The 24,032-nt window shown below is 41.5% G+C and overlaps 1 protein-coding gene across 1 annotated transcript in view; it reads left to right on the plus strand.

The window, feature by feature from the left end:
• Nucleotides 1-24,032, plus strand: part of pik3r1 (phosphoinositide-3-kinase, regulatory subunit 1 (alpha)) — a 77,494-nt gene that overhangs the window by 23,609 nt on the left and 29,853 nt on the right. Inside the window, exons 4-6 of the mRNA XM_084046280.1 lie at nt 21,387-21,476; nt 22,133-22,207; nt 22,959-23,090. Coding sequence (XP_083902406.1) covers nt 21,387-21,476; nt 22,133-22,207; nt 22,959-23,090 — 297 coding nt within the window. The remainder of the gene's footprint in view (nt 1-21,386; nt 21,477-22,132; nt 22,208-22,958; nt 23,091-24,032) is intronic.

Raw genomic sequence — 24,032 nt, forward strand, 5'->3', positions numbered from 1 at the left:
ACACCCCCCATAAGATCAGCTCCAGAGACTGCAGGAGTCTGAATTGGCAAAACTCTTCTAGAGTACTGTACTTAAGTACAATGTTGAGTTACTTTTACTTTACTGGAGTATTTCCAATTGTCTATACTTTTACTTCTACTCCACTACATCTCAGAGGCAAATAGTGTACTTTTGCTCCACTACAATTATTTGACAACTTTAGTTACTAGTTACTTTGCAGACATAAATCATTACATTATAAAACATACATTAACCACTTTAGCCCTATTTTATACCGAGGCTATTTGAAAATAGCCGATCTACAAGCTCACAACGCGTCGCGATGCGACGCGTCGTGAGCTTGTAGATCTGCTATTTTCAAACATTTTAGTACTTTTACTGTTGGTACTCTAAGTACATTTTGATACCAATAACTTTGTAGTTTTACTCAAGTCAATTTTGAACTCCGGAGATTTACTTTTAACAGAGTATACTTCTACATTGCGGTATTGATACTTTTACTTAAGTAAAACATTTGAGTACTTTTTTTCCACCACTGTCTCGAGGCAAAGCGATGTCTGCTAGCGGGATTAGCAAAACCATGTTAGCAGTGAAGAGAGGTGAAAGAAAGAGGAGAAGAGAAAGAAAGAAAAAAAACACTGCGGTGGGGGTCCCATAAACGAATGGGTGAGAATACGAGACAAACATAGTGTCAGGAAACACGACGTTAGAATTATGCGGTTGGGGATAGCCAGTGGTGCAAAGATTATTCACTTAACCCATTAAGACCTGGAACGCATCTGTTACGCATCTGTTATTTTACACTTTGGGCTATTCAAAAATAGCAGATATACAAGCTCATAGCGCGGCACCGAGTGCCACGCTACGAGCTTGTAGATCTGCTATTTTTGAGAAATCGAGAAAATGTGTGCAAATTAATGTATTTATATTCTTTTGAAGCGAACATTTTTCACTCAAATCTTTGCTTCTGGGGGTCCCTGGAACAACATATTTTGAGATGGGGGTCCGCGGCGAAATAAATATCATTTTGGGGGTCCTTGACATGAAAAAGTTTGAGCACCACTGATATAGAAACAAAGGTTTTTCAGAAAGCAGTTAGGATTTAGAAGACATTTTGTAGAATCGGCTTCAGGTCTTAATGGGTTAAGTTAAAGTAGCAGTGCCACGATATAAACGTGCTCTGGTGCAAGTCAAAGGCCTGTATTCAACATTTGACTTGAGTAAAAAATACAAAAGGATTGGCATCGAAATATAGCCTACTTCCATTGCCAAAGTAAAAGTACTAAAATGTAATAAATATATAAAATACAATAAATAGAAACGTTTTTTTCAAAAACAGCTGATATACATTTGGTATATACAAAAAAGAAAATTAAAAAAGTATGTTTTTTCGTCTTTGTTTTTGCCTCTGGGAGTTTAAATAATTGCAGTGGAGTAAAAAGTACTTATACTGTATGTAGTTGAGTAGAAGTTCAAGGTATCACAAAACGGAAATAGTCCAGTAAAGTAAATGTACTCGTCGAAATTTCACTCGAGTACAGCACTTGAGTGAATGCACTTAAAGTTACTTTCTACCACTTGTGGAATAATAAGAGCAGGACTGTGAGCCTATGAGCTAGAGCAGGTGTGTGTGCGTGTGCACGCGCGCATGTGTGTGTGTGTGTGTGTGTGTGTGTGTGTGTGCGCGTGTGTGTTGGAGAGTCGTAGCATTATGTAACAGTCAAACATGCCTGTTTAGCCTTTAGCTATAGGTTAAAGGCTCCTGCTGTTTACACCTGGCCTTCATATTTTGATTATGTCATCATAGGCAAAAAAAACACACTTTTTGAACGTGTCCAATAATTACATTTCCAAGAATAATATTTTCCTCCTACGGCGAAGGATAGGGCGTAACCAGTGAAAGCCCAAATATCGCTGTTGTCAGGCAGACACCTCTTATCTCCATATTTTTTTCACTTGTTGTGTTTTTGTGTACTCAAACAAGTCCGGAATCAAAAATGGACTTCAGTAAAAGTACAAAAGTGTTGGTATCAAAATGTGCTTAAAGTACCAAAAGTAAAGGTACCAAAATGTTTGAAGATAGCCAATCTACAAGCTCACAACGTGTTGCATCGTTGTCAGCTTGTAGATCGGCTATGTTCGCCAAACGCTCGCTTAACCGTTTTGACCCATTTTCGACGAATGCTCCCCTATTTTCGCGGGATGTTTGCCTATTATGACACACGCCCAGGGATTCTTGTGCCTTAACGATTCCCTCTGTCTGATTCCTTAACGGTATTCTTAAACGATTCCTATAGTTTAACCCTTTAAGACCGGGAAAGCATCATTTGTGTCATCTTAAGACTTCTTTGGCTATTCAAAAATAGCAGATATACTGCTATTCCTTTTTACATCGTGAAAGTTTGTGCAAATCTTTTGAATATATGTCATTATTTTTAAGCGATTGCTTCTGGGGATTCTACAAATGTCTTCTAAATCCACATTGTTTTGAAACGTATGTTTCTATGTCAGTGGTTCTGAAACTTTGTCAAGGACCAAAGGACCCCCACAATTATTTGTATTTGGCCGCAGACTCCCATCTCAGAATATGTTGTTCCAGGGACCCCCCAGAAGCAAAGATTTTTTATTTTTTTTTATAATTTTTATCCCGCGATTTTTGTAACCCATTTTTTTCACCCGGTGCCAATTTCCTAAGTGATCCTGGTCACTACACCAGCCCTACACCAGCGTTAGACCAGTCCCCCACAGCCAGGGAGGCCAGGGCCGAGCTCATGCTTCCTTCAGTGCATGAGAGCCAACTGACCTTCTTGTCACCTGACGGGGGAGTTTCCCTGGTAGGACGTAGCGCGTGGAAGGAACACGTTATTCCAACCAGTTCCCTTCCCCTCCATCAGGCGCCCCGGCTGTCATGGGGGAGGCAGTATAGTGACCAGGATTACTACATGTTTTTGTGAGGGTATTAACTACCCTGGGAGACACGGGGAGAACATGCAAACTCCACACAGAGTAGGCCCTTTCGCCAACCCCACCTAGGGTATGGGCGCTGATGACGATGAGAAGACACGCCCCCAGCGCCCACAGCGTCCCCGGCGGGAATCGAACCCAGGACCTTCTTGCTGTGAGGCGACAGCGCTACCAACTGCGCCACCGTGCCCCCTGAAGCAAAGATTTGAGTTAAAAATGTATTTGCAAAAATGTTCACGATAAAATAAAATAAAAATAGCAGATCTAGTGCCGCGCTATGAGCTTGTATATCTGCTATTTTTGAATAACCAAAGAAATCTCAAACTGACACGCGGATGCGTTCGGGTTAAAACAAACCAATATCATTTTTGGCCTTAAGGTATTACATAACATTGCAGCGGTTCTCAAAGGGAGGTGCCTCTGGGCTACTTGAGGGGGGTGTAAGGGACCGTTTACAGGTCTGTAACGCTCAGAGCTATATGGTGGCTCCTTGAAATTACAAAAAGTGTGAGAGCTACCGGTTTTGTAATCGTCTAGCAAGACGGAGACGCGTCTACGTACCAGCTCTGACAGTGTGATAAACTGGTTCTGGAACCCATTCCCATTCCTTTATTGTTGGATGCGGTTCCTCCCGTCCCGGATCCCAGCTCTAGCTATAGGGTTCATGTGTGAGTCGAGCAGTAACTAAGTACATTTACTCAAGTACTTTACCTTTGTAGTATTTTTTACTTTACTTGAGTATTTCCAATTTTCAGTGCTTTTTACTTCTACTCCACTACATCTCAGAGGCAAATATTGTACTTTTACTGACATTTTTTGAAAACTTTAGTTACTAGTTACTTTGTAGATTTTGATTCATTTTTGATTTTTTTGCAAAAGATACATTAAGCACTTCTTACAGCCCTATATGTACATTTATATAGGGCTGAAAATAGCCGATCTACAAGCTCACAGTGCGTCGCATTGTGAGCTTGTAGATCTGCGATTTTCAAAAGTCCGACATTTTATACATTTCCAGACATTCTGCAGAATGAGTACTTTCTACTTTTGGTACTTTAAGCACACTGTGATACCAATACTTTTGTACTTTTACTCAAGCTCATTTTGAATTGTAGACTTTCACTTGTAACAGAGTATCAATACTTCTGCATTGCAGTATTGATACTTATACTTAAGTAACAAATGTTTTTCCACCACTGGAGTCCAGACAGAATACAGTACTTTTGCTTTGGATCAAAAAGGTATCAAGCCATGAGAATTCTTACAGTAATAAACTCGAGGTTGGCATATTGTGTAACCATGTAGCAAATCTAGAGTTTGGTATTGCGCTAACATGACACAAACTGCAGTGCAAAATGTAACGTGGGCCAATTAAACAGAGATACATTCATTATTTTCTTCTTATCAAAATGTTCTACTGCACCTTTCAGCCTGCAGGGGGCAGACGTTGCATGTCTTTCCCTAGTGCTGCCTCAGGTGTTGAGAGGCTGGCTGTTTCACAGCCTATTGGCTAATTTGGGGTAAATAAAGGCCAAAATAGGTAGTCAAAGATATCTAAGACACTGGAAGACATTGTATTCTAATAATGATTTAAAATGTTAGGTCTATTTTTTGTATTTTTTATTATTTAATCATTAAACAAATGGTTAATTTTCACTTGATTAAAACCACTGGCTCTATTGTATTAGGACATCAAATGGTGTAAATGTGTCTGTTCATGGCTTCATTGTTTCACCCACTGGACGAACCCATTAAGTTCTTTCAAGATTAAAAAAAAAATGCAGAGCGCTTGTACATCTGCTATTCTTTTTAATAGCCAACGCTAAAATCTGAAATGACACAGATGCTTCCCGGTTTTAGTAATAACAGGTGATGTGGTGTGTGTGTGTGTGTGATATAAGTTTTTTTTTCTCCATTTGTTCAGGGAGCATCTTTAGTTTCAAAACGAACAGTCTGAGACGTACTTTATAGTGTGTTCTGTTTGCATCTGTAAATCCCATTATTTGAAGTTTTACAGGAACAGAGAATTTCAAACAAGTCCCGAGTTTTTATATCAGTTTACTGGCAGACAGTAACTCCTGGTGGTCACTGCTACACACACACACACACACACACACGCACGCGCACGCGCACGCGCACACGCACACGCACACGCACACACACACACACACACACACACACCCACCACGCACACACACACACACACACACACACACACACACACACACACACACACACGCGCACACACACACACACACACGTTTGTGTTTCCACTAACATGGACGACACAAGACTGGGGCAGAAGAATGGGGTTGTTTTGGCTGTGTGCGGTCACAGGGTCATTAATAACAAGAGCATTTTCCTTTTCCATTTATTTGACCACATGAAACCTATATAGCGTCCCTCTGTTCTGGGGGCAAACAGTCGATGAAAGTAGCCACGGTACATTAGGGTTGGGAACTCGGAACCGGAAGGAACCAGATCTAAAAACAATTTCATTGCAGTGTGGACAAATATACAAGTATTCCAAGTCTCTCTTCCACTGTCTCTTTAATAATAATGCGGTGGCATCTGGCACGGTGATTGGTTTTCATTATTCTAACGCCCCAAACCACACCTATGCATAACGTAACGGGTAGCGCAGGTGTTTCAGGGCTAAGGCTGGCGTCGGAAGATAGCTTTAGCCGTAGCTAAATCCCCAAATAGTGGGTTTATAGCCACTTCGGGCCAAGATAGAGCCCCACGTCTGCTATACAATTTCAATACCAGTGGTTCTCAAACTTTTTTAATATCAAGGACCACCATAACTCGGAGAGTGTACAAATGGAACCAAATGGACCCGTAAGGGTCCATTTGGTTCCATTTGTACACTCTCAGAGTTACAGGCCTGTAAGGGTCCATTTGGTTCCATTTGTACACTCTCAGAGTTACAGGCCTGTAAGGGTCCATTTGGTTCCATTTGTACACTCTCAGAGTTACAGGCCTGTAAGGGTCCATTTGCAACCCTAGTCAAAACTTGTCGCAAGTTATGCAACACTTTGCGAGCTAGTCGTGAGCTCTTTTGTGTTTTTTTGCTCAGGGGTAAATTGCACCAAAACATATATCCTCTTGTCTTTCCTCAGTCCATGCGTGTACCATCGAGTGTGGTCGAAACTGAAACCATTCCAGTTTTTCTTCTCTTTTTCCCCCCTCCTAAGCCTGCATGACATTCTCCTCTTTTCCACAGAGTTCAAACCGTTCACACGCTTTAGCTGCGTTTTTGGAAGACATGGTGGGTTCATCTGGCATCTTCCACACCGCGTAGCTCCCAAAGTAAATCCCTCTCTCTCTCTCTCAGCCTAGAACAACACAGCAACAGTGCCACCGCACGGGTCCATTCCTAACCGCAAGTGTTCACGTGACGGGTTCAGTGGGGGAAATATATGCTCTAATCCGCTGTTTCCCAAACAGCGGACCCATGTTCGGGGTCGTGGGCCAATTGTTATGGGTCGGGACTCGGGAGTAATAATCCCTTAACCCATTAACCCATTAAGACCTGAGGCCGCTTCTAAAAATGTTCTAAATCCTAAAAATTTTTCGGAAAAAAATGTTAAAAAAAATATTTTCACGATTTTTCAAAAATAGCAGATCTACAAGCTCATAGCGCGGCACTCGGTGCCGCGCTATGAGCTTGTAGATCTGCTATTTTTGAGCTTGTATATCTGCTATTTTTGAATAGCCAAAGAAGAGCTTGTAGATCTGCTATTTTTGAAAAATCGTGAAAATATTTGTTTTTATTATTTTTTTTAAACTGTGATTTAGAACACATTTTTAAGAATCGCCTCAGGTCGTAATGGGGTAAAAAAAATGTTCTATATTTAAAAAAGTATATATACCACTGCTCAAAATAATTAAGGGAACTTTGATCCCTTAATTCTTTTGAGCAGTTTTTGTTAGCAGTACTGTATGTACACAGTCCAAAATAACGAAGGGATCAAAGTGTTCCCGACATTTCTTTGAGCAGTATATAGTATTTAAAAAAAATACTTTTCTTCAATTAAAAACAATTCCAACATGTTTCAAAAGCATGTCAGAAATAATATCAGCAAATCTAGCAATTTCGATAAAAACCCCCAAATAAAAACAAGAAAAAAACTTTTTAAGAAGTGCGTTGTGAGCTTGTAGATCTGCAATTCTTTGCTATTTTCCAATATCTCCTTTGGGTCGTGCGCTACAACGTTTGGGAACCACTGCCTCTAATCTGTCTCAGACAAGGCAAAATCAAGGGGCAAATTCCAAGCGGTATTTATCTAGTCCAGCAGGTCGGTTAGCCCGGTTACATAACAAGCGTGTATTTAATCAGCTACCCATGCTCAAAACCATCCGTCGACAGCGTGTACGACCTGTAGGTACACGCTTCTAGATCTTATTTTTCAGGTGCACAGAAGTGGCAAACCTCTGAAAATGCTGTTTAGGCATTTTTTAGCTACGTTAAGGCTGGTTAATTTTGCTTTTTTTTAATCGATTTAATCGATCATATGAAATAATTGATAATCGATCCCATTCCCTAACTTCCCTTTTTTTGTTCACAACGCGTTGATGCGTTGTGAGCTTGTAGATCGGCTATTTTCAACATTTGCGACAAAGTATAAAACAACGCTTACATGCTTAATCGATTCATCGATGTATAACAAATTCACAAAAATCGAAACAAAAAGTCGTTTCTCGATGTATTCGTTTCATCGGACGAGTGACAACTGACAGAGCTAAGAAAATAATGGATAGTCGCGAGGTGCCCTGTTCTAGATCCGTTTTCAGGTGGGCCAAAAATAGCAAACCTCTCTGAAAAAGGCTGCTTACTGGAGTAGGCCTTCCACATTTAAGCAATGTGTGTGCTATCTTTAGTGCACGTGTGTGTGTGTGTGTGTGTGTGTGTGTGTGTGTGTGTGTGTGTGTGTGTGTGTGTGTGTGTGTGTGTGTGTGTGTGTGTGTGTGTGTGTGTGTGTGTGTGTGTGTGTGTGTGTGTGTGTGTGTGTGTGCTTACTCTGCTTGTCCAGCCTGTTGCTGGACTAAGCACTAAAGATAGCAGAGTAAGCACACACACACACACACACACACACACACACAGCACAGCACAGGTGGACTATTTGACCTGGGTAGATTAGATTTGTGGTTCTCAAAGTGGGGTTCGGGGACCCCCAGGGGTCCTTCGAGGGGGTACTAGGGTGTCCCCAGCGAGATGTGTTAATACAGCATATCACTCACCAATCATTTTAACCCCTTGACTATTTCCAATTTCCAAGACTTGTACTTCTACTCCACTACATCTCAGAAGCAACGATTGTACTTTGACTCCACTGCAATTATTTGAAAACGTTAGTTACTAGTTACTTTGAAGATATAAATGATTACATTATAAAACATACATTTAACCACTTTAGCCCTATTTTATACCTAGGCTATTTCAAAATAGCAGATCTACAAGCTCACAACGCGTCGCGATGCGACGCGTTGTGAGCTTGTAGATCTGCTATTTTCAAACATTTTAGTACTTTTGGTACCTTAAGTACATTTTGATACCGACACGTTTTGTACTTTTACTCAAGTGCATTTTGAATTCCGGACTTTTTTACTTGTAACAGAGTGCTTCTACATTGCAGCATCGATACTTTTACCTAAGTAAAACATTTGAGTACTTTTTTTCCCACCGCCGGCGTCTGTGTGGCCTTCTAGTATTATTGTAGGATGGCGTGTCAAACATGCACTGGGGCTTGTGGGGACTTGTTCACAGGGGCTCCATGGCCCTATCGGCTCTCTTTGCTGCGGTTGCTAGGGGCAAACTTTGGACTCGTCGCATTTCCTTGCTGTCGGGCAGCAACTTTTCACGATTTTTCAAAAATAGCAGATCTACAAGCTCATAGCGCGGCACCAGTCTAAAAATGACGCTTTTGCCGTACAACAGTGTCACGCTAGTGTAGTCAAAATAGCCGATCTGCAAGCTCTGCTGGCAAGTTATAGTGGTTGAGTCTGTCTGTGGGATTTCTACATGTTGAACCAGTGAAAAGTATTAACACGCTTGTGACTATAACCCAGTGGTGTAAAGTAACTAAGTACGTTTACTCAAGTACTCTACTTAAGTACAGTTTTGAGGCGTTTTTGCTTTACTCGAGTCTTTCCAATTTGCTCTACTTTTACTTCTACTGCACTACATCTTACAGACAGGTAGTATTTGTAACGTACGATATTATAGTACGTTTTACTCTACTACAATTATTTGAATTATTTAGTTACTCGTTACTTTGTAGATTTGGATTATTACAAAACATACATTAACCACTTCAGCCCTATTTAAACTTTGGCTATTTGAAAATAGCCGATTTACAAGTTCACAACGCGACCTTTTAGATCTGCTATTTAAAAAGATTTTCATAAATGTTATACACAATGATAGTAACTTGCGAAACGTGACATTCTGCGTAATGACCGCTTTTACGTTTGTGTATTTTGACGGCAATACTTTTGTACTTTTTTACTCTAGTACACTTTTATAACCAGACTTTTACTTGTAACAGAGTGTTTCTACATTGCAGTATTGAAACTTTAACTTAAGTTTAAAAAAAAAAAGACTTTTCCCATCACTGGCCCCTGGGTAGGCCAACCCGTTCTGGCGGAGTAGACCTATATACTCTCAGAGGAGCGCTGTTTTTTTCCCCCTCTATTTTTTTTCCCTTCCAGCGTTTGTCCTGGGTTATGAGGTGATTCCCCTTTGGGATCGGGGGTTGATATTGGTGCCAAGGACTGCATGGAAATGACTTGCGATATGCCCCCCCCCCCCCCCCCCTCCCCCCCTGAGACATTTCTGCCATATCTCGGGTGTCACTCGACACGGTTCGCGGTGACACGGGCGTTGAAGCGATCGGTGGCTTAATACCCAGAAGGCCACTCTATCCCGTCTCAACCCCAGACACTGGCACTGACAGGCACCGAGTTGGACAGCAACCAAGTACATTGAGTATTTGTATTTGTTGATATTTAGAGTTTGTTTCCCTCGACTAAAACCGTGATGAAAAAAAGGTTCGTCGACGACCTTTTGTCACTGACGAAAACGAAATAAACCAAATATAAACTATAAGCAACGATGACTAGAAACTATGACTAAATATATTGACACTTTTGGCAACAAATAAACAAAGCTAGACTAAAATATTAGAGAGGGGGACTAGTGGAGAGGAGAGATCCTGTAGAACTGAAGACGAGTCGTTTTAACCATTTTATGGTTGTTGTGTGTGTGTCCGAAAATAGCCGATCTACAAGCCCTCGAGTGCACACACCTCTTTGGCTTTATTGGATTTGGCCGTAGACCCCCCCATCGGACTTGTTTAGTGCCAGGGACCCCCAACCCATCCATTACGCTCCATTACAATTTTTGCGTTGTTAAAATGTTTTCAAAATATTCCTTTAAAAAAAAAAATATATATATATATATATATAGCCAATCTACAAGCTCTCAACACGCGAGCTTGTAGATCGGCTATTTTCAAATAAATACATATTTAGTCCCCAGAAGCAAAGATTTGAGTTACAACTGTTCGCTTTTAAAAAAATATATATATATATATATATTCAAAGATTTGCAAAAAATGTCACGATTTTTCAAACACATAGCAGATCTACAAGCTCATAGCGCGGCACTCATGAGCTTGCAGATATGCTATGTTTGAACAGCCAAAAGAAATCCAACGTGACACACGGACGCGTTCCCGGATTTGAATGGCGTTAAAAAAGATTTGACACTATATAATATTTACTCGGGACTCCCCTCAAGGACCCCCTGAGGGGGGGGGGGGGGGGGGGGGGGGTTGTAAATGTAACCTCAGGGGAGGGGAGAGGGGGGGTAGGCGAGTTGCACTTTTCTCAGAAGCAGCTTTCTGGCTGCCGGGGCCCGAAAGCAAGCCGTGTTGGATGTCTCGTCTGTGTGTGGGGGATTGAAAGCTTACACTTCGTCTACCGTCGTCGGGCAGGAAAAAACTGGTATCTCCATTTTATCCACCTTTTTGTGTGTGCGTTTTTTTTTCGGAAATTAACCCATTCGATCCCGCGAACGCATCTTTACAAAATGTCTTCTAAATCCTCACAGTTTTCTGGAGAGAAAAAAAAAACGTACGTTGCTACGTCAGTGGTGCTCAAACCTTTTTCATGTCAAGGACCACCCAAAATGATATGTATTATTTGCCCGCGGACCCCCCCCATCTAATTTTTTTTTTCCAGGGACCCCCCCAGAAGCAAAGATTTGAGTCACAAATGTTCGGTTTAAAACATATATATTCAAAGATTAGCAAAAAAAATAGCAGATCTACAAGCTCGTAGCGCGGCACTCGGTGCAAACGCGGGGCTTGCAGATCTGCTGCTTTTTGCTGCTTTTTGAATTTGAATCTCCGAAAAGTAACCGTTTTGGACCTACGAATCCCCCACTGAACAGTGTCACACAAAACAGCAGATCTACAAGCTTTCTCAACAGCTTAGTACAGAGTCCTACATACAACGACGCTAAAGAAAGGATAGCTCAAAAAAAAAGCCCTGAGGGCTTGTTGTTTCCATTGTGGTCCGTAACGTATTCAATTCATCAACACGTAATATTAAAAAGGAGTTGTTCGCCTCAAAAAAATTACAATCAATTACATGTACAATCAATTACACCCCCCCCCCCCCCATGAAGCATTGAATTCATGGAGATCTTTGAATTTTCGTCGCATTCCTGAGCCAATAATTTGATGGAAAGATGCTAATGTGTGTGTGTTTTACGAGTAACGAACCGGTGCAAAGCATTAACAAGATCTTTCCGCTAAACAATAACTACATTGGATCCGTTGGAACGCGGGGTTCCTTTTTTTCCCCCCTTCCATTTCCTGCAAACAAAGTAACGTTTTTTTTTCTTCGGACATACGAGCTTTTTACCACCGACATGCAGCGGGCGACCTCGCAAAGGTGTGTGCGCAGTGGGGCGGTGCAGCGTGTCTAAAGGTCTCTATTTGGGGAACCTTTAGTGTCCTTGCTTCTGAGAAACACCCCCCCCACCCTCTCCTCGACGGTGGAAAGTAACTTAACCCATTAAGACCTAAGGCAGCGTCTAAAAAAAATCAAAATCCTAAAAAAAAATCGGAAAAAAATATAAAGAAATAATTTTCACGATTTTTCAAAAATAGCAGATCTACAAGCTCGTAGCGTGGCACTCGGTGCCGCGCTACGAGCTTGTAGATCTGCTATTTTTGAATAGCCAAAGACATCTAAAGTGACACAGATGCGTTCCAGGTATCAATGGGTTAAGTACGTTTCGTTGAGGTCGGGGTAAAAAAGCAAAAGGTCCTTCCTCATGCACACCTGGTGAGCTCAGAGACGTGGGGGGGGGGGGGGGGGGCCGGCGCTTAGGGACCTTTATTTCATGCCCCGCTGAATTGATTTACATTTGGCCGCGGACCCCCCCATCTGAAAATGTGTTGTTGCGCCTGGGACTGGGACCCCCGCAGAAGCAAAGATTTGCATTAAAAATGTTCGCTTTAAACCCATTAAGACCTGGAACGCATCTGTGTCACTTTAGATGTCTTTGGCTATTCAAAAATAGCAGATATACAAGCTCATAGCGCGGCACTCGGTGCCGCGCTATGAGCTTGTAGATCTGCTATTTTGAAAAATCTTGAAAAAAAAATGTTTTGATTTTTTTTCCCCAAAACTGTTTCTTTAAGAATCGCCTCAGGTCTTTATGGGTTAAAAAATACATATATTCAAAGATATGCACACGTTTTCACGTTTGTTTTCAAAAATAGCAGATCTACAAGCTCGTAGATGCTTGTAGATCTGCTATTTTTGAATAGTCAAAACCTAAGTGGTTAAAATGATCGTGACGCCATGTTCGCTAATTTCGCTGGGGACCCCCTGGTACCCCCCCCCCCCCCTCTCCCCGGACGACTGGTTGAGAACCACAGGTCTAGAACAGTGGTTCTCAAACTTTTTCGTGTCAAGGACCCCCAAAATAATATGTATTTGGACCCCACCCCCATCTCGAAAACTTTTTGTGCCAGGGATTTTTCTCAAAAATAGCAGATCTACAAGCTTGTATATATCTGCTGTATATCTGACCCCCTGGTACCCCCAAAGGACCCCTGGGGGTCCCCGGACCCCACTTTGAGAGCTATATGGTCCAGAATACAATAGAAAATGACCCGCACGCCGTCTAGACACACTTGCGCGATTAAGGACAACTTTATTTAGTAGTTGCTTAAGTCGGAAGTCCAAAACCGCAGATCTACAAGCTCTCGTGAGCTTGTAGATCTGCTACATTGTCACTGCTTTTGTGTGACACTCTTCTATGAAGGAAGTAGGGCATTAATTTACGGGGAAAAAACTTGGACTATGGAGAAGCAAGGTTTCTGCCCGACAACAACGATTTACTCAAGTACTGTAGTATCATGTCGAGGTACTTTTACTTCACTCGAGTACCTCCCTTTTTTTGCCCCCCAATACTTTGTGCGTCTATACTCCCACTACATCTCAAAGGCAAATATTGTCTTACTTTGTACTCCCCCCGCAGCTATTTGAAAACTTTAGTTCAGCAAGTCAACTTCAGCTGTTCAGAAACAGATCTCGCAGCTCACAATGCAGTATTGCGTGAGCTTTTAGATCTACTATGCCACACACACACACACACACGCACACACACGCACACACGCACACGCACACACACGCACACGCACACACACACACACACACACACACACACACACACACACACTCAAATAAGGTTGAAACATGCGAATGCTTTTACTTTGGTGCTACAAGCGCATTTTTGATTCCAATACTTTTGTGCTTTTAGTACAGTACAGTACTTTTACTCGTAACTTGAGTCTTTGTGCTATTGCTACTTGCACTTTAGAAAAAAATAGAAAAGAAAAGAAAAAAAAAACAGAGTTCACCGCTTCTGAGAAAACCCCCCTCCTCTCTCTTTGCACGCAGTTCCAATAATCTCTTCCAGATGACATCTTATTCCTACATGGATTCTGTGTGTTTGTTGGAGGGGGGGGGGGGGTGGGGGGGGGGGGGGGGTGGCGGGGGGGCGAGGGGGGATTTAGTGATCCCGGTTGCTTGCGTTGCTGTCAAGGTGTAAACCAGTGGTCCCTTAAACATTTGCATGTCAAAGGACCCCTCACACTGTTCCAGGGACCCCCAGAAGCAAAGATTTGAGTTAGAAATGTTCGCTTTAAAAAAAAATATATATATTCAAAGATTTGCACACATTTTTCACGATTTTTCAATAATAGCAGATCTACAAGCTCGCAGCGCGGCACCGAGCTTGTAGATCTGCTATTTTTGAATGGCCAAAGTATGAAAGGTTGAAGTGGTTGAAATTATTGCGATGCTATATTAACACATTTTGCAGGGGACCCCCTGGAACTCCCCCATGGACCCCTGGGGGTCCCCGGACCCCACTTTGAGAAGTTCGAAGGGGGTCCCAATGTAGTTATTATTACGTCATACTTGTCATTGGCTCAATATTTATGAAACCCACACTTTAACTCTCACTTAGACATTTTCAAAAAATAGCAGATCTGCAAGCTTTGGAAATATTAGAATTTTTCCCCCTCGTGCACAAGATCGGTCATCGTATCGCGGCCGATTGTGAGGGGGAAAACATCGGTGATTGGCAGTGGTGTAAAGTAGCTAAGTACATTTACTCAAGTACTGTACTTAAGTACAATTTTGAGGTGCTTTTACTTTACCGTAGTATTTCCAATTGTCTATTCTTTGACTTCTACTCCACTACGTCTCAGAGGCTAATATTGCACTTTTACTCCACTGCAATGATTTAAAAACTTGAGTTACTAGCTACTTTGTAGATATAAATATATCACATTATAAAACATACATTAACCACTTTAGCTCGGTTTTATACCTAGGCTATTTGAAAATAGCCGATCTACAAGCTGATAACGCGTCGCATCGCGACGCGTTATCAGCTTGTAGATCGGCTATTTTCAAACATTGTAGTACTTTTTACTTTTGGTGCTTGAAGTACCATATGATACCAATACTTTCATACTTTTACTCAAGTACATTTTGAATTCCGGACTTTTACTTACTTGTAACAGAGTATGTCTCCATTGCAGTATTGATACTTTCACTTAAGTCAAACATTTGAGTACTTTTTCCACCACTGGTGAATGGGATCGCCCCCCCCAAAAAAAGAAAAAAAATCGTAGCACCCCTAATTGACATACCCCAGAATAGCTCCGCCAGGGGTTAAAAATGTGTTCTTAAAAAATGAATGATCTTCATGGTAGCACTATAGAAACACATGAAAATACCAGAGCCAGATAAAAAAAAAGGGCTCCATTCATGTTGAAAAGTGCAGCTTCAGCCACACAAACAGTCGGGCCTTTCAGGAAAAGAGCCTTTTTTTTCTTTTTTGGGTGGCTTTTTTTTTCAAAGTAACCGTGGTTCAAATCCCTGCCAGGCCCTTGAGCCTTTCATGTCCACACCTGGATGCAAAAGATCTGAGGGGGGGAGGAGGAGGAGGGGAGCTTCAGACGTGGCTTACCTCATATCGTGACTGTCGGGGTCGGTGAAAACCACGTATGTCCAAAAACGTGACTTTTCAAGAACATTTTAAAAGAAACCTGTGCTCCAATGGGTCCAATGTAGCTATTATTTTGTTATTATTTGAATTACTTGTTATTGGTTCAGTATTCGTAGAAACCCCACAGACAAAACTTAAATACTTTCACTTGATTTTTGTAAACTTTCGAAAACAGCGAAAAAAATAGCAGATCTACAAGCTCACAACGGTTTACCATCGCGACGTGTTTTGTGAGCTCGGAGATCGGCTATCTTTGCTACTTGTGTGTGTGCCACTGTAGTATGATTTAGTCATTTACAACAAGCAGTGGTGTTAAAGTAAACTAAGTACATTTACTCAAGTACTGTACTTAAGCACAATTTGGAGGTAGGCCTACTTTTACTTTACCGGAGTATTTCCAATTGTCTATACTTTTACTTCTACTCCACTACATCTCAGTAGTGGAGTAGAATACAATTATTTGAAAACTTTAGTTACTAGTTACTGTGCCGATATAAATTATTACATTATAAAACATACATTAACCACTTCAGCCCTATTTCATACATAGGCTATTTTCAAATATTGCAGTACTTTAGTACTTTTACGTATATTTTGATGCCAATACTGTACTTTTACTCAAGTAACATTTCGAACACAGGCCCATTACTTGTAACAGAGCATTTCTACATTGCGGTATTGATACTTTCACTTAAGTAAAATATCGGAGTTCTTCTTCCACCACTGACAAAAAGTATATATATTCTTTTTTTGTAAGCATTAAACGTTGAACTATGTCGATACGAGGTTTTCTGTCCGACCGTGGCGATACGGCAGTGTGTTTGCTTTAGTCCCCGGGTCCAGCTATAATATAGCTGAAGTATTCTACATCTCAGCACCTCTCTCTCTCTGCCCTTCTGAATCGCTCCATTGTACACTGTGAACCTTCATGGGTTTTTTTTGGGGGGGTGGGGGAGGCCACTCCTTTTGGTCTGGTCCAGTACATGCATCCTTTGAAAGCTTTTAGGGCCTTTTAGCTTTAGCTAAATAGGCTCTATGCACAGCAGCCATTTTGGAGAGAGACCTCTTCTTATACTTCCTTCACAGGTGTTGCCGATGATACTAATGAAGGCTCTGTTCCATTCTGGTCAAACAGAGGCAGGGTGCTGATATTGTGTGGTCCAGGGACCCTCATGGTTCCTTGAGGGGGTGTAACTCTTGAGAGTGTACAAATGGAACCAAATGGACCCTCCCGGGTCCATTTGGTTCCATTTGTACACTCTCAGAGTTATGGGGGTCCTTGAAATTTAAAAGGTTTGTGAACCACTGTGCTACACTAAATGGAACAGAGCCTTCATTAGTGTCATTGGTAACACCTGTGAAGGAAGCAAGGAAGAGGACCAATTTCTGTCCCAATATGGCTGCTGTGCATAGAGGCTGTTTGCTGATTTTTGAGATGGTGAGGTGACCTCAGCTCTGATCCCGCCCAAACCACCCCCCCCCCTCCTGTCAAATCTGTGTCCCTTTTTTGACCGACCGACCGACCGACAGTGGGTGGAAGAAGTACTCCGATATTTTTACTTACTTAACCCATTAAGACCTGAGGCCAATCCTGCAAAATGTCGTCTAAATCCCAACAGTATTCTGAAAAACCAATGTTTCTGTATCAGTGGTGCTCAAACTTTTTTTTATGTCAAGGACCCCCCAAAATGATATGCTTTTGTCCGCCGACCCCCCCATATTTTGTACTCGGTGCCGCGTCACAGAATATTTATCTCCAGTATGACCTGGTGGTTGCTAATCACGGGGCGGTTACACTGTTCTTCTGCGAAAGAAAAAAAAAATGTCATCCGACCTCCCGTTCGCTTGTTATACGCCGTTAAACATAGCATGTCTCGCCAAAAAAATACATAGTAAAACACAGGAGCCGAGATACAGTATATTTCCCAAATACTTTGAACCAGGAAGTGAATGGATCAGTAAATCTTTGGATCACGTCATCACCTGGTTCTGTGTGCAAAATTTAAAACAAATGAATATATATACATATTTATTTATTTTCTTCTTAACCCATTAAGACCTGAAGCCGATTCTACATGTCTCCTAAATCCCAACAGTTTTCTGAAAAACGTATGTTTCTATATCAGTGGTGCTCAAATCTTTTTCATGTCAAGGACCCCCAAAATGATAGGTATTTGGCCGCGGACCCCCATCAAAATATTTTGTTCCAGGGACCCCCCAGAAGCAAAGATTTGAGTTAAAAATGTTCGCTTAAGAAATATATATATTTAAAGATTTGCACACATTTTCACGATTTTTCAAAAATAGCAGATCTACAAGCTCGTAGCGCGGCACTCGGTGCCGCGCTATGAGCTTGTAGATCTGCTATTTTTGAATAGCCAAAGTGTAAAATAATGCTCTTTAGCTCAAATCTAAAAATGACACAGTTCCAGGTCTTAAGGGACCCCCTCGAGGAACGGCTGGGGGTCCCTGGACCCCACTTTTGAGCACCACCGCTGCATATATATATATATATATATATATATGGCTACTATGCAGACGTGGCTTGGTCGCTCGCTCTCATGTTTTGTTTCTTGGATTTTGTTTTCTTGGCCACCGTGTTAAAGCTATTTAGATAGCATGTTATTTGGGAAGGGCGCCAGGTTCTCGGTTTACCTGGGATCCCAGTTACTCGAGGCACTGCACTGTCTCTCTGCGTTCTATTGGCCCTATCTTATGCTCCACCTTGCCCTTTAAGCCTAAAACCGTTAACCCATCGAGACCTGAAGCCCATTCTACGTGTCTCCTAAATCATCAACAGTATTCTGAAAAACGTTTGTTTCTATATCAGTGGTGCTCAATCTCTTTCATGTCAAGGACCCCCAACATGATATGTATTTGGCCGCGGACCCCCATCAAAAGATTTTGTTCCAGGGACCCCCCAGAAGCAAAGATTTGAGTTAAAAATGTTTGCTTTAAAAATATATATATTCAAAGATTTGCACACATTTTCACGATTTTTCAAAAATAGCAGATCTACAAGCTCACAGCGCGGCTTGTAGATCTGCTATTTTTGAATAGCCCAAAGTGTAAAATAATGCTTTTTAGCTCAAATCTAAAAACGAGACAGTTCCAGGTCTCAATGGGTTAAAGGACAACTTTGTTTTTTTACAACCAATGTTTATGTTTTAGATTGTAATTAAAGTAAATAAAAGATGAGTGTTAAAAAATTTAAATTTACTGCTTTCTATAGTTTTAGCAATTTTCACAATCTTTTTTACAGTGTTTTCACAGTGGGCGGGGGCATTCTGTCCGGTGGCTAAATATGCATTTTTTTAACACATTAACCCGGCGTTTTCTTTATTATTATTTACAGTAGCTCTTCTAGCCCCCAATAACTCACATCTGGCCATCTCAGACAGCCGGACCTTTTTTATTGTGTAAAAAAGGCATATTTAGCCACCGGACAGAATGCCCCCGCCCACTGTAAAAAATATCGCAAAAAATGCTAAAACTATAGAAAGCAGTAAATGGAAAAAAAATTACACTCATCATTTATTTACTTTAATTACAAGCTAAAATATAAACCTTGGTTGTAAAAAACCAAAGTTGTCCTTTAAGGCTTTTTTTCTTACTATTTTTAAAACAGTGAAAATAGCCGATACGTTGTGGACTTGCAGATCGGCTATTTGAACTATTTTGAAATGTTTTTTTCAAAATAGTCAAAAATGCCTGTCTGCTAAATGCCTAAAATTGTGAATTAAAAAGTTGAATTGAATTCCGTTGTACGCTATACAGCAGGGGGTTAGTTCAGGAGGGATCCTTTTTCAGCTCGTATAACCCCAAAAAGCTCCGTCCATTTTCAGAGCATGTTGTGATCAATCCATTGATCGTGTTCTGGCTCGGATCGCCTTTCGATGTTTCTAAGAAATTGCAGTATTTGGTATTTTTACTTAATTTGGCTGCCAGCTTTTTAATTTTTTTCCTACAGTAGGCTGCCAGACTTTTTCAATGAGAAAAAAAAGCACTTAGGAGCCGAGATACAGAATTTTTAAGTTTTAAGGTACAAGGAAGTGGATGGGAGTCTAAATCTTCGGTAAATCATATCTCATTGGTCTTTGTTTTGTTTTTTTTAATTAAAAAAAAAAAAAAACTTTTATTTTGAAAAAAAAAATGTTTTTGAAAGAACGCAGATCTGCGTCAATGGCAGCCAATGTGTTAAGTAAAGAATTTGAGTACTTTTTTCCACCACTGGCCCCAGGCCACAGGTTGAGAACCACTGAGTTCTGGCCTTGTACCACCAGGGTGCTTTGTGGGACCTGACAGAACACTGTTAGTATTAGCGTGTGTGTGAAGTTCTCAGCCGCCTCCACTCACTTCACTCATTTGGATTCCACAGAAGCCTGCGTGTCTTCTATGGCGGCGGACTGTAACTCTGAGAGTGTACAAATGGAACCAAATGGACCCTCACGGGTCCATTTGGTTCCATTTGTACGCTCTCAGAGTTATGGGGGGTCGTTGAAATTAAAACAAGTTTGAGAGCCACTGGTTTAGAATGATATTACCTAAACATAATTCCACGCATAGTGCTAATTGTTTATGAAACGGCTCCTTTCGCGCCGTTTTCACAAATCGCAGATTAGGACAGGACTTGGGCCTGACAAAAAAAATGTTACAGTCGTGAGACTTTATCTTTTGCTTCATTCCATGTGTACCACCAGGTTGCTGAACACAGAGTTGTGTGTTTGTAACTGACCTGACAGAGCACTGTTACACAGAGTTTTGTGTCTGTACCAGTGTACCACCAGGGTGTTTGTTGCACTGTTACACAGAGTTTTGTGTCTGTACCACCAGGGTGTTTGTTGCACTGTTACACAGAGTTTTGTGTCTGTACCACCAGGGTGCTTGTTGCACTGTTACACAGAGTTTTGTGTCTGTGCCACCAGGGTGCTTGTTGCACTGTTACACAGAGTTTTGTGTCTGTACCACCAGGGTGCTTGTTGCACTGTTATACAGAGTTTTGTGTCTGTACCACCAGGGTGCTTGTTGCACTGTTACATAGAGTTTTGTGTCTGTACCACCAGGGTGCTTGTTGCACTGTTATACAGAGTTTTGTGTCTGTACCACCAGGGTGCTTGTTGCACTGTTATACAGAGTTTTGTGTCTGTACCACCAGGGTGCTTGTTGCACTGTTACACAGAGTTTTGTGTCTGTACCACCAGGGTGCTTGTTGCACTGCAATCTGGGAACCCATCGCCAAGTAAAAAGGAAAAACAGCACCCTCTGCTGTTTTTTACTCTTTCACTTGGCTCTGGGAGGAGCTCAACGTAGCACCCGTGCGCAAGGAAACCATGGGTTTTTGGTCTGCCTTCAGCGCTCCACTTCCGGTGGTGCGCTTATGTTTTCATTCCCACTAACAATATTTCTACACGGAACACTAACACCACTTCTCCCAGAAGAACATGGATGGTTTTGGTTATAAGCCCACTTGTTTCTATGATGAAAGAGCAAGTTAAAATGTGAACATCTTTCCGTGGTTTTGTCTGCTCCGCGGACGCTATTGTTAAATGACTTTCGGTTTGTTTTCAGTGGGAAGCGAGAGCGCAGACAGTAAATCCCGGCCACTGCATTTGATTGGGTAAAGCGCGGCCTGCTTCCTGATCTGAGGGCACGCCCACTTGTAGGCCAGTGCGTACGCGTTATGACGAACCCCCGACAGATTCAATCGGAGAGCAGAATCTGAGAGATTAGTTGCACTGTTACACAGAGTTTTGTGTCTGTACCACGAGGGTGCTCGTTTGCACTGTTACATTGAGTTTTGTGTCTGTGCCAGCAGGCTGCTTGCTGGACCTGACGGAGCAGTTTGTCCTTCCAGAGACGGCTCCACCCATGTTGTCCAAATTGCTGGAAGCCATCGAGAGGAAAGGTCAGCTCAACCCAGCAGCCTGCCGCATATCACTCACTGCTGTTTATATTCCATCTGTTATGATAGATCGTCTATCAGACACACACGCACACGCACACACACACACACACACACACACACACACACACACACACACACACACACACACACGGCCTTTGCGACAGCAGCTAATGTAATACTTCTACCCCACTACATGTCAGAGGCAAATATTGTACTTTTACTCCACAACAATTATTTGACAACTTTAGTTGCTAGTTACTTTGCAGATATACATGATTACATTATAAAACATACATTAACCACTTCAGCCCGATTTTAATACCTAGGCTATTTTCAAACATTTTAGTACTTTTACTATTGGTACTTTAAGCACATTTCCATGCCAATACTTTCGTGCTTTTACTCAAGTAGCTGATGTCATTTCTGACGTCCAAGTTCAAGTTTTATTAGAAAACATCGTTGCGTAACAGCATGAATTATGGACCGCTCTGTTAAAATAAACTCAAACAAATCGTCAAACATCAAAACACATCAAACAGTTTCTATAAACAAGTTTGTATTACTTCTGGAAAAGCTCGTATGATCTTGGGGAGGAAAGACATCTGGTGCCTTTTTGGCGCGTGACTCACAGGTTGTGTTTGATTCTTTCAAAAAAGGTCTGGATAACCCCACGCTGTACAGGACGTTCACTGCTGGGGGGGGCCTGGAGGTCCGACAGTGTTTTGAATGTGGTACGTATACTTACAATGAAAATAATAATAGTAGTAGTAGTAGTAGTGGTAGTAGTTAATAATAATAATGTCCCCAATCTTTGGGGTGCTTTTGAGATGCCAGCAGTGGTGGAAAAGGTACTCACATTTCTTACTTAAGTGAAAGTATCAATACTGCAATGTAGAAATGCTCTGTTACAAGTGAAAGTCCGGAATTCAAAATGTACTTGAGTAAAAGTACAAAAGTATTGGTATCAAAATGTACTTAAAGAACCAAAAGTAGAACGTACTCATTATGCAGAATGTCCCATTTCACACGTTTTCAAATGTATAAAAATCTATTGAAAATCGCATTGTGGGCTTGTAGATCGGCTATTTTCAAATGACCGAAATGTATATAGGGCTGAAGTGGTTAATGTGTGTTTTGTAATAATAATCCAAATCTATAGTAACTAATGTTTTCAAATAATTGTAGTGGAGTAAAAGTACAATATTTGCCTCTGAGATGTAGTGGAGTAGAAGTGAAAGTAGTGGGAATTGGAAATACTCAAGTAAAGTAAAAAAAGACCTCAAAATTGGACTCAAGTACAGTAGGCCTACTTAAGTAAATGTACTTAGTTACTTTCCACCACTGGTAGTAAGTAGTAGTAGTAGTAATAATAAACAATAACGTCCCCAATCTTTGGCCTGCCTTTGAGATACCGGGTATAATGTCGATGTGCGTGTGTGTGTGTGTGTGGGTGCGCGCGTGTGCCTTTGTTTTGTGTCACAGATCAGCCCTCGGCAGAGCTGGAGCAGCTGGAACTGGCCACGCTCTGTGACGGTCTGCGTCGATACCTGCAAGACCTGCCTCAGCCCGTCATCCCCACAGCCATCCACGTTCAACTGGTCCTCACCGCCAACGGTGAGTTTATAGCGATCCCCACCCGCAGCCATCCATGTTCAACTGCTGCGGAGCGAGAAAACGGAACCCGTTTAGACCGGGAACGCATCTGTGTGTCATTTTGAGATTTCTTCGCGCTATTCAAAAATAGCAGATCTACAAGCTCATAGCGCGGCACCGAGTGCCGCGCTACGAGCTTGTAGATCTGCTATTTTTGAGAAATTGTGAGAATTTGCCCACATCTTTGAATGTGTTTTTGAAGTGAACATTTTTAACTCGCATCTTTGCTTCTGGGGGATTCTACTAATGTCTTTTTTGAAAAAAACGTATGTTGCTATATATATATCAGTGGTTCTCAATCTTTTTCATGTCAAGGACCCCCAAAATTAAATGTATTTGGTCGTGGACCCCCATCTCAAAATGTGTTGTTCTAGGGACCCCCTCAGAAGCAAAGATTTGAGTTACAAATTTTCACTTTAAGAATACATATATTCAGCGCACTGTGAGCTTGTATATCTGCTATTTTTGAATAACCAAAGAAATCTAAAAATGACACCTATTCTTTCCCGGTCTAGGATCGGGTTGTGGTCTTGAGTTGTGCCGTTGCCTAACCAGAGGTTAAAAATGTTCACGTCAAGGACCCCCAAAATCCATGGACCCCCCCCATCTGAAAACATTTGGTGCCAGAGACCACCCCGAAGAGAAGATTTAAAAATTATTCAGAATTTTCCAAATGTTTTTCCTTCTGATCTACAAGCTCAGAACGTGAACCTTTTTTTTGTTTTAACCAAAAATAAATACAGCTGACACCACCTTTATTTTAGACGGGTAGAGGAGCACAAAGGTACACTGTACCTTAGTTAACCCATTAAGACCTGGAACTGTGTCATTTTTAGATTTGAGCTAAAAAGCATTATTTTACACTTTGGGCTATTCAAAAATAGCAGATCTACAAGCTCATAG

This window comes from Gymnoscopelus microlampas, assembly GCF_963454915.1.
Source record: "Gymnoscopelus microlampas genome assembly, chromosome: 21".
In the NCBI taxonomy this organism is placed as follows: Eukaryota; Metazoa; Chordata; class Actinopteri; order Myctophiformes; family Myctophidae; genus Gymnoscopelus; species Gymnoscopelus microlampas.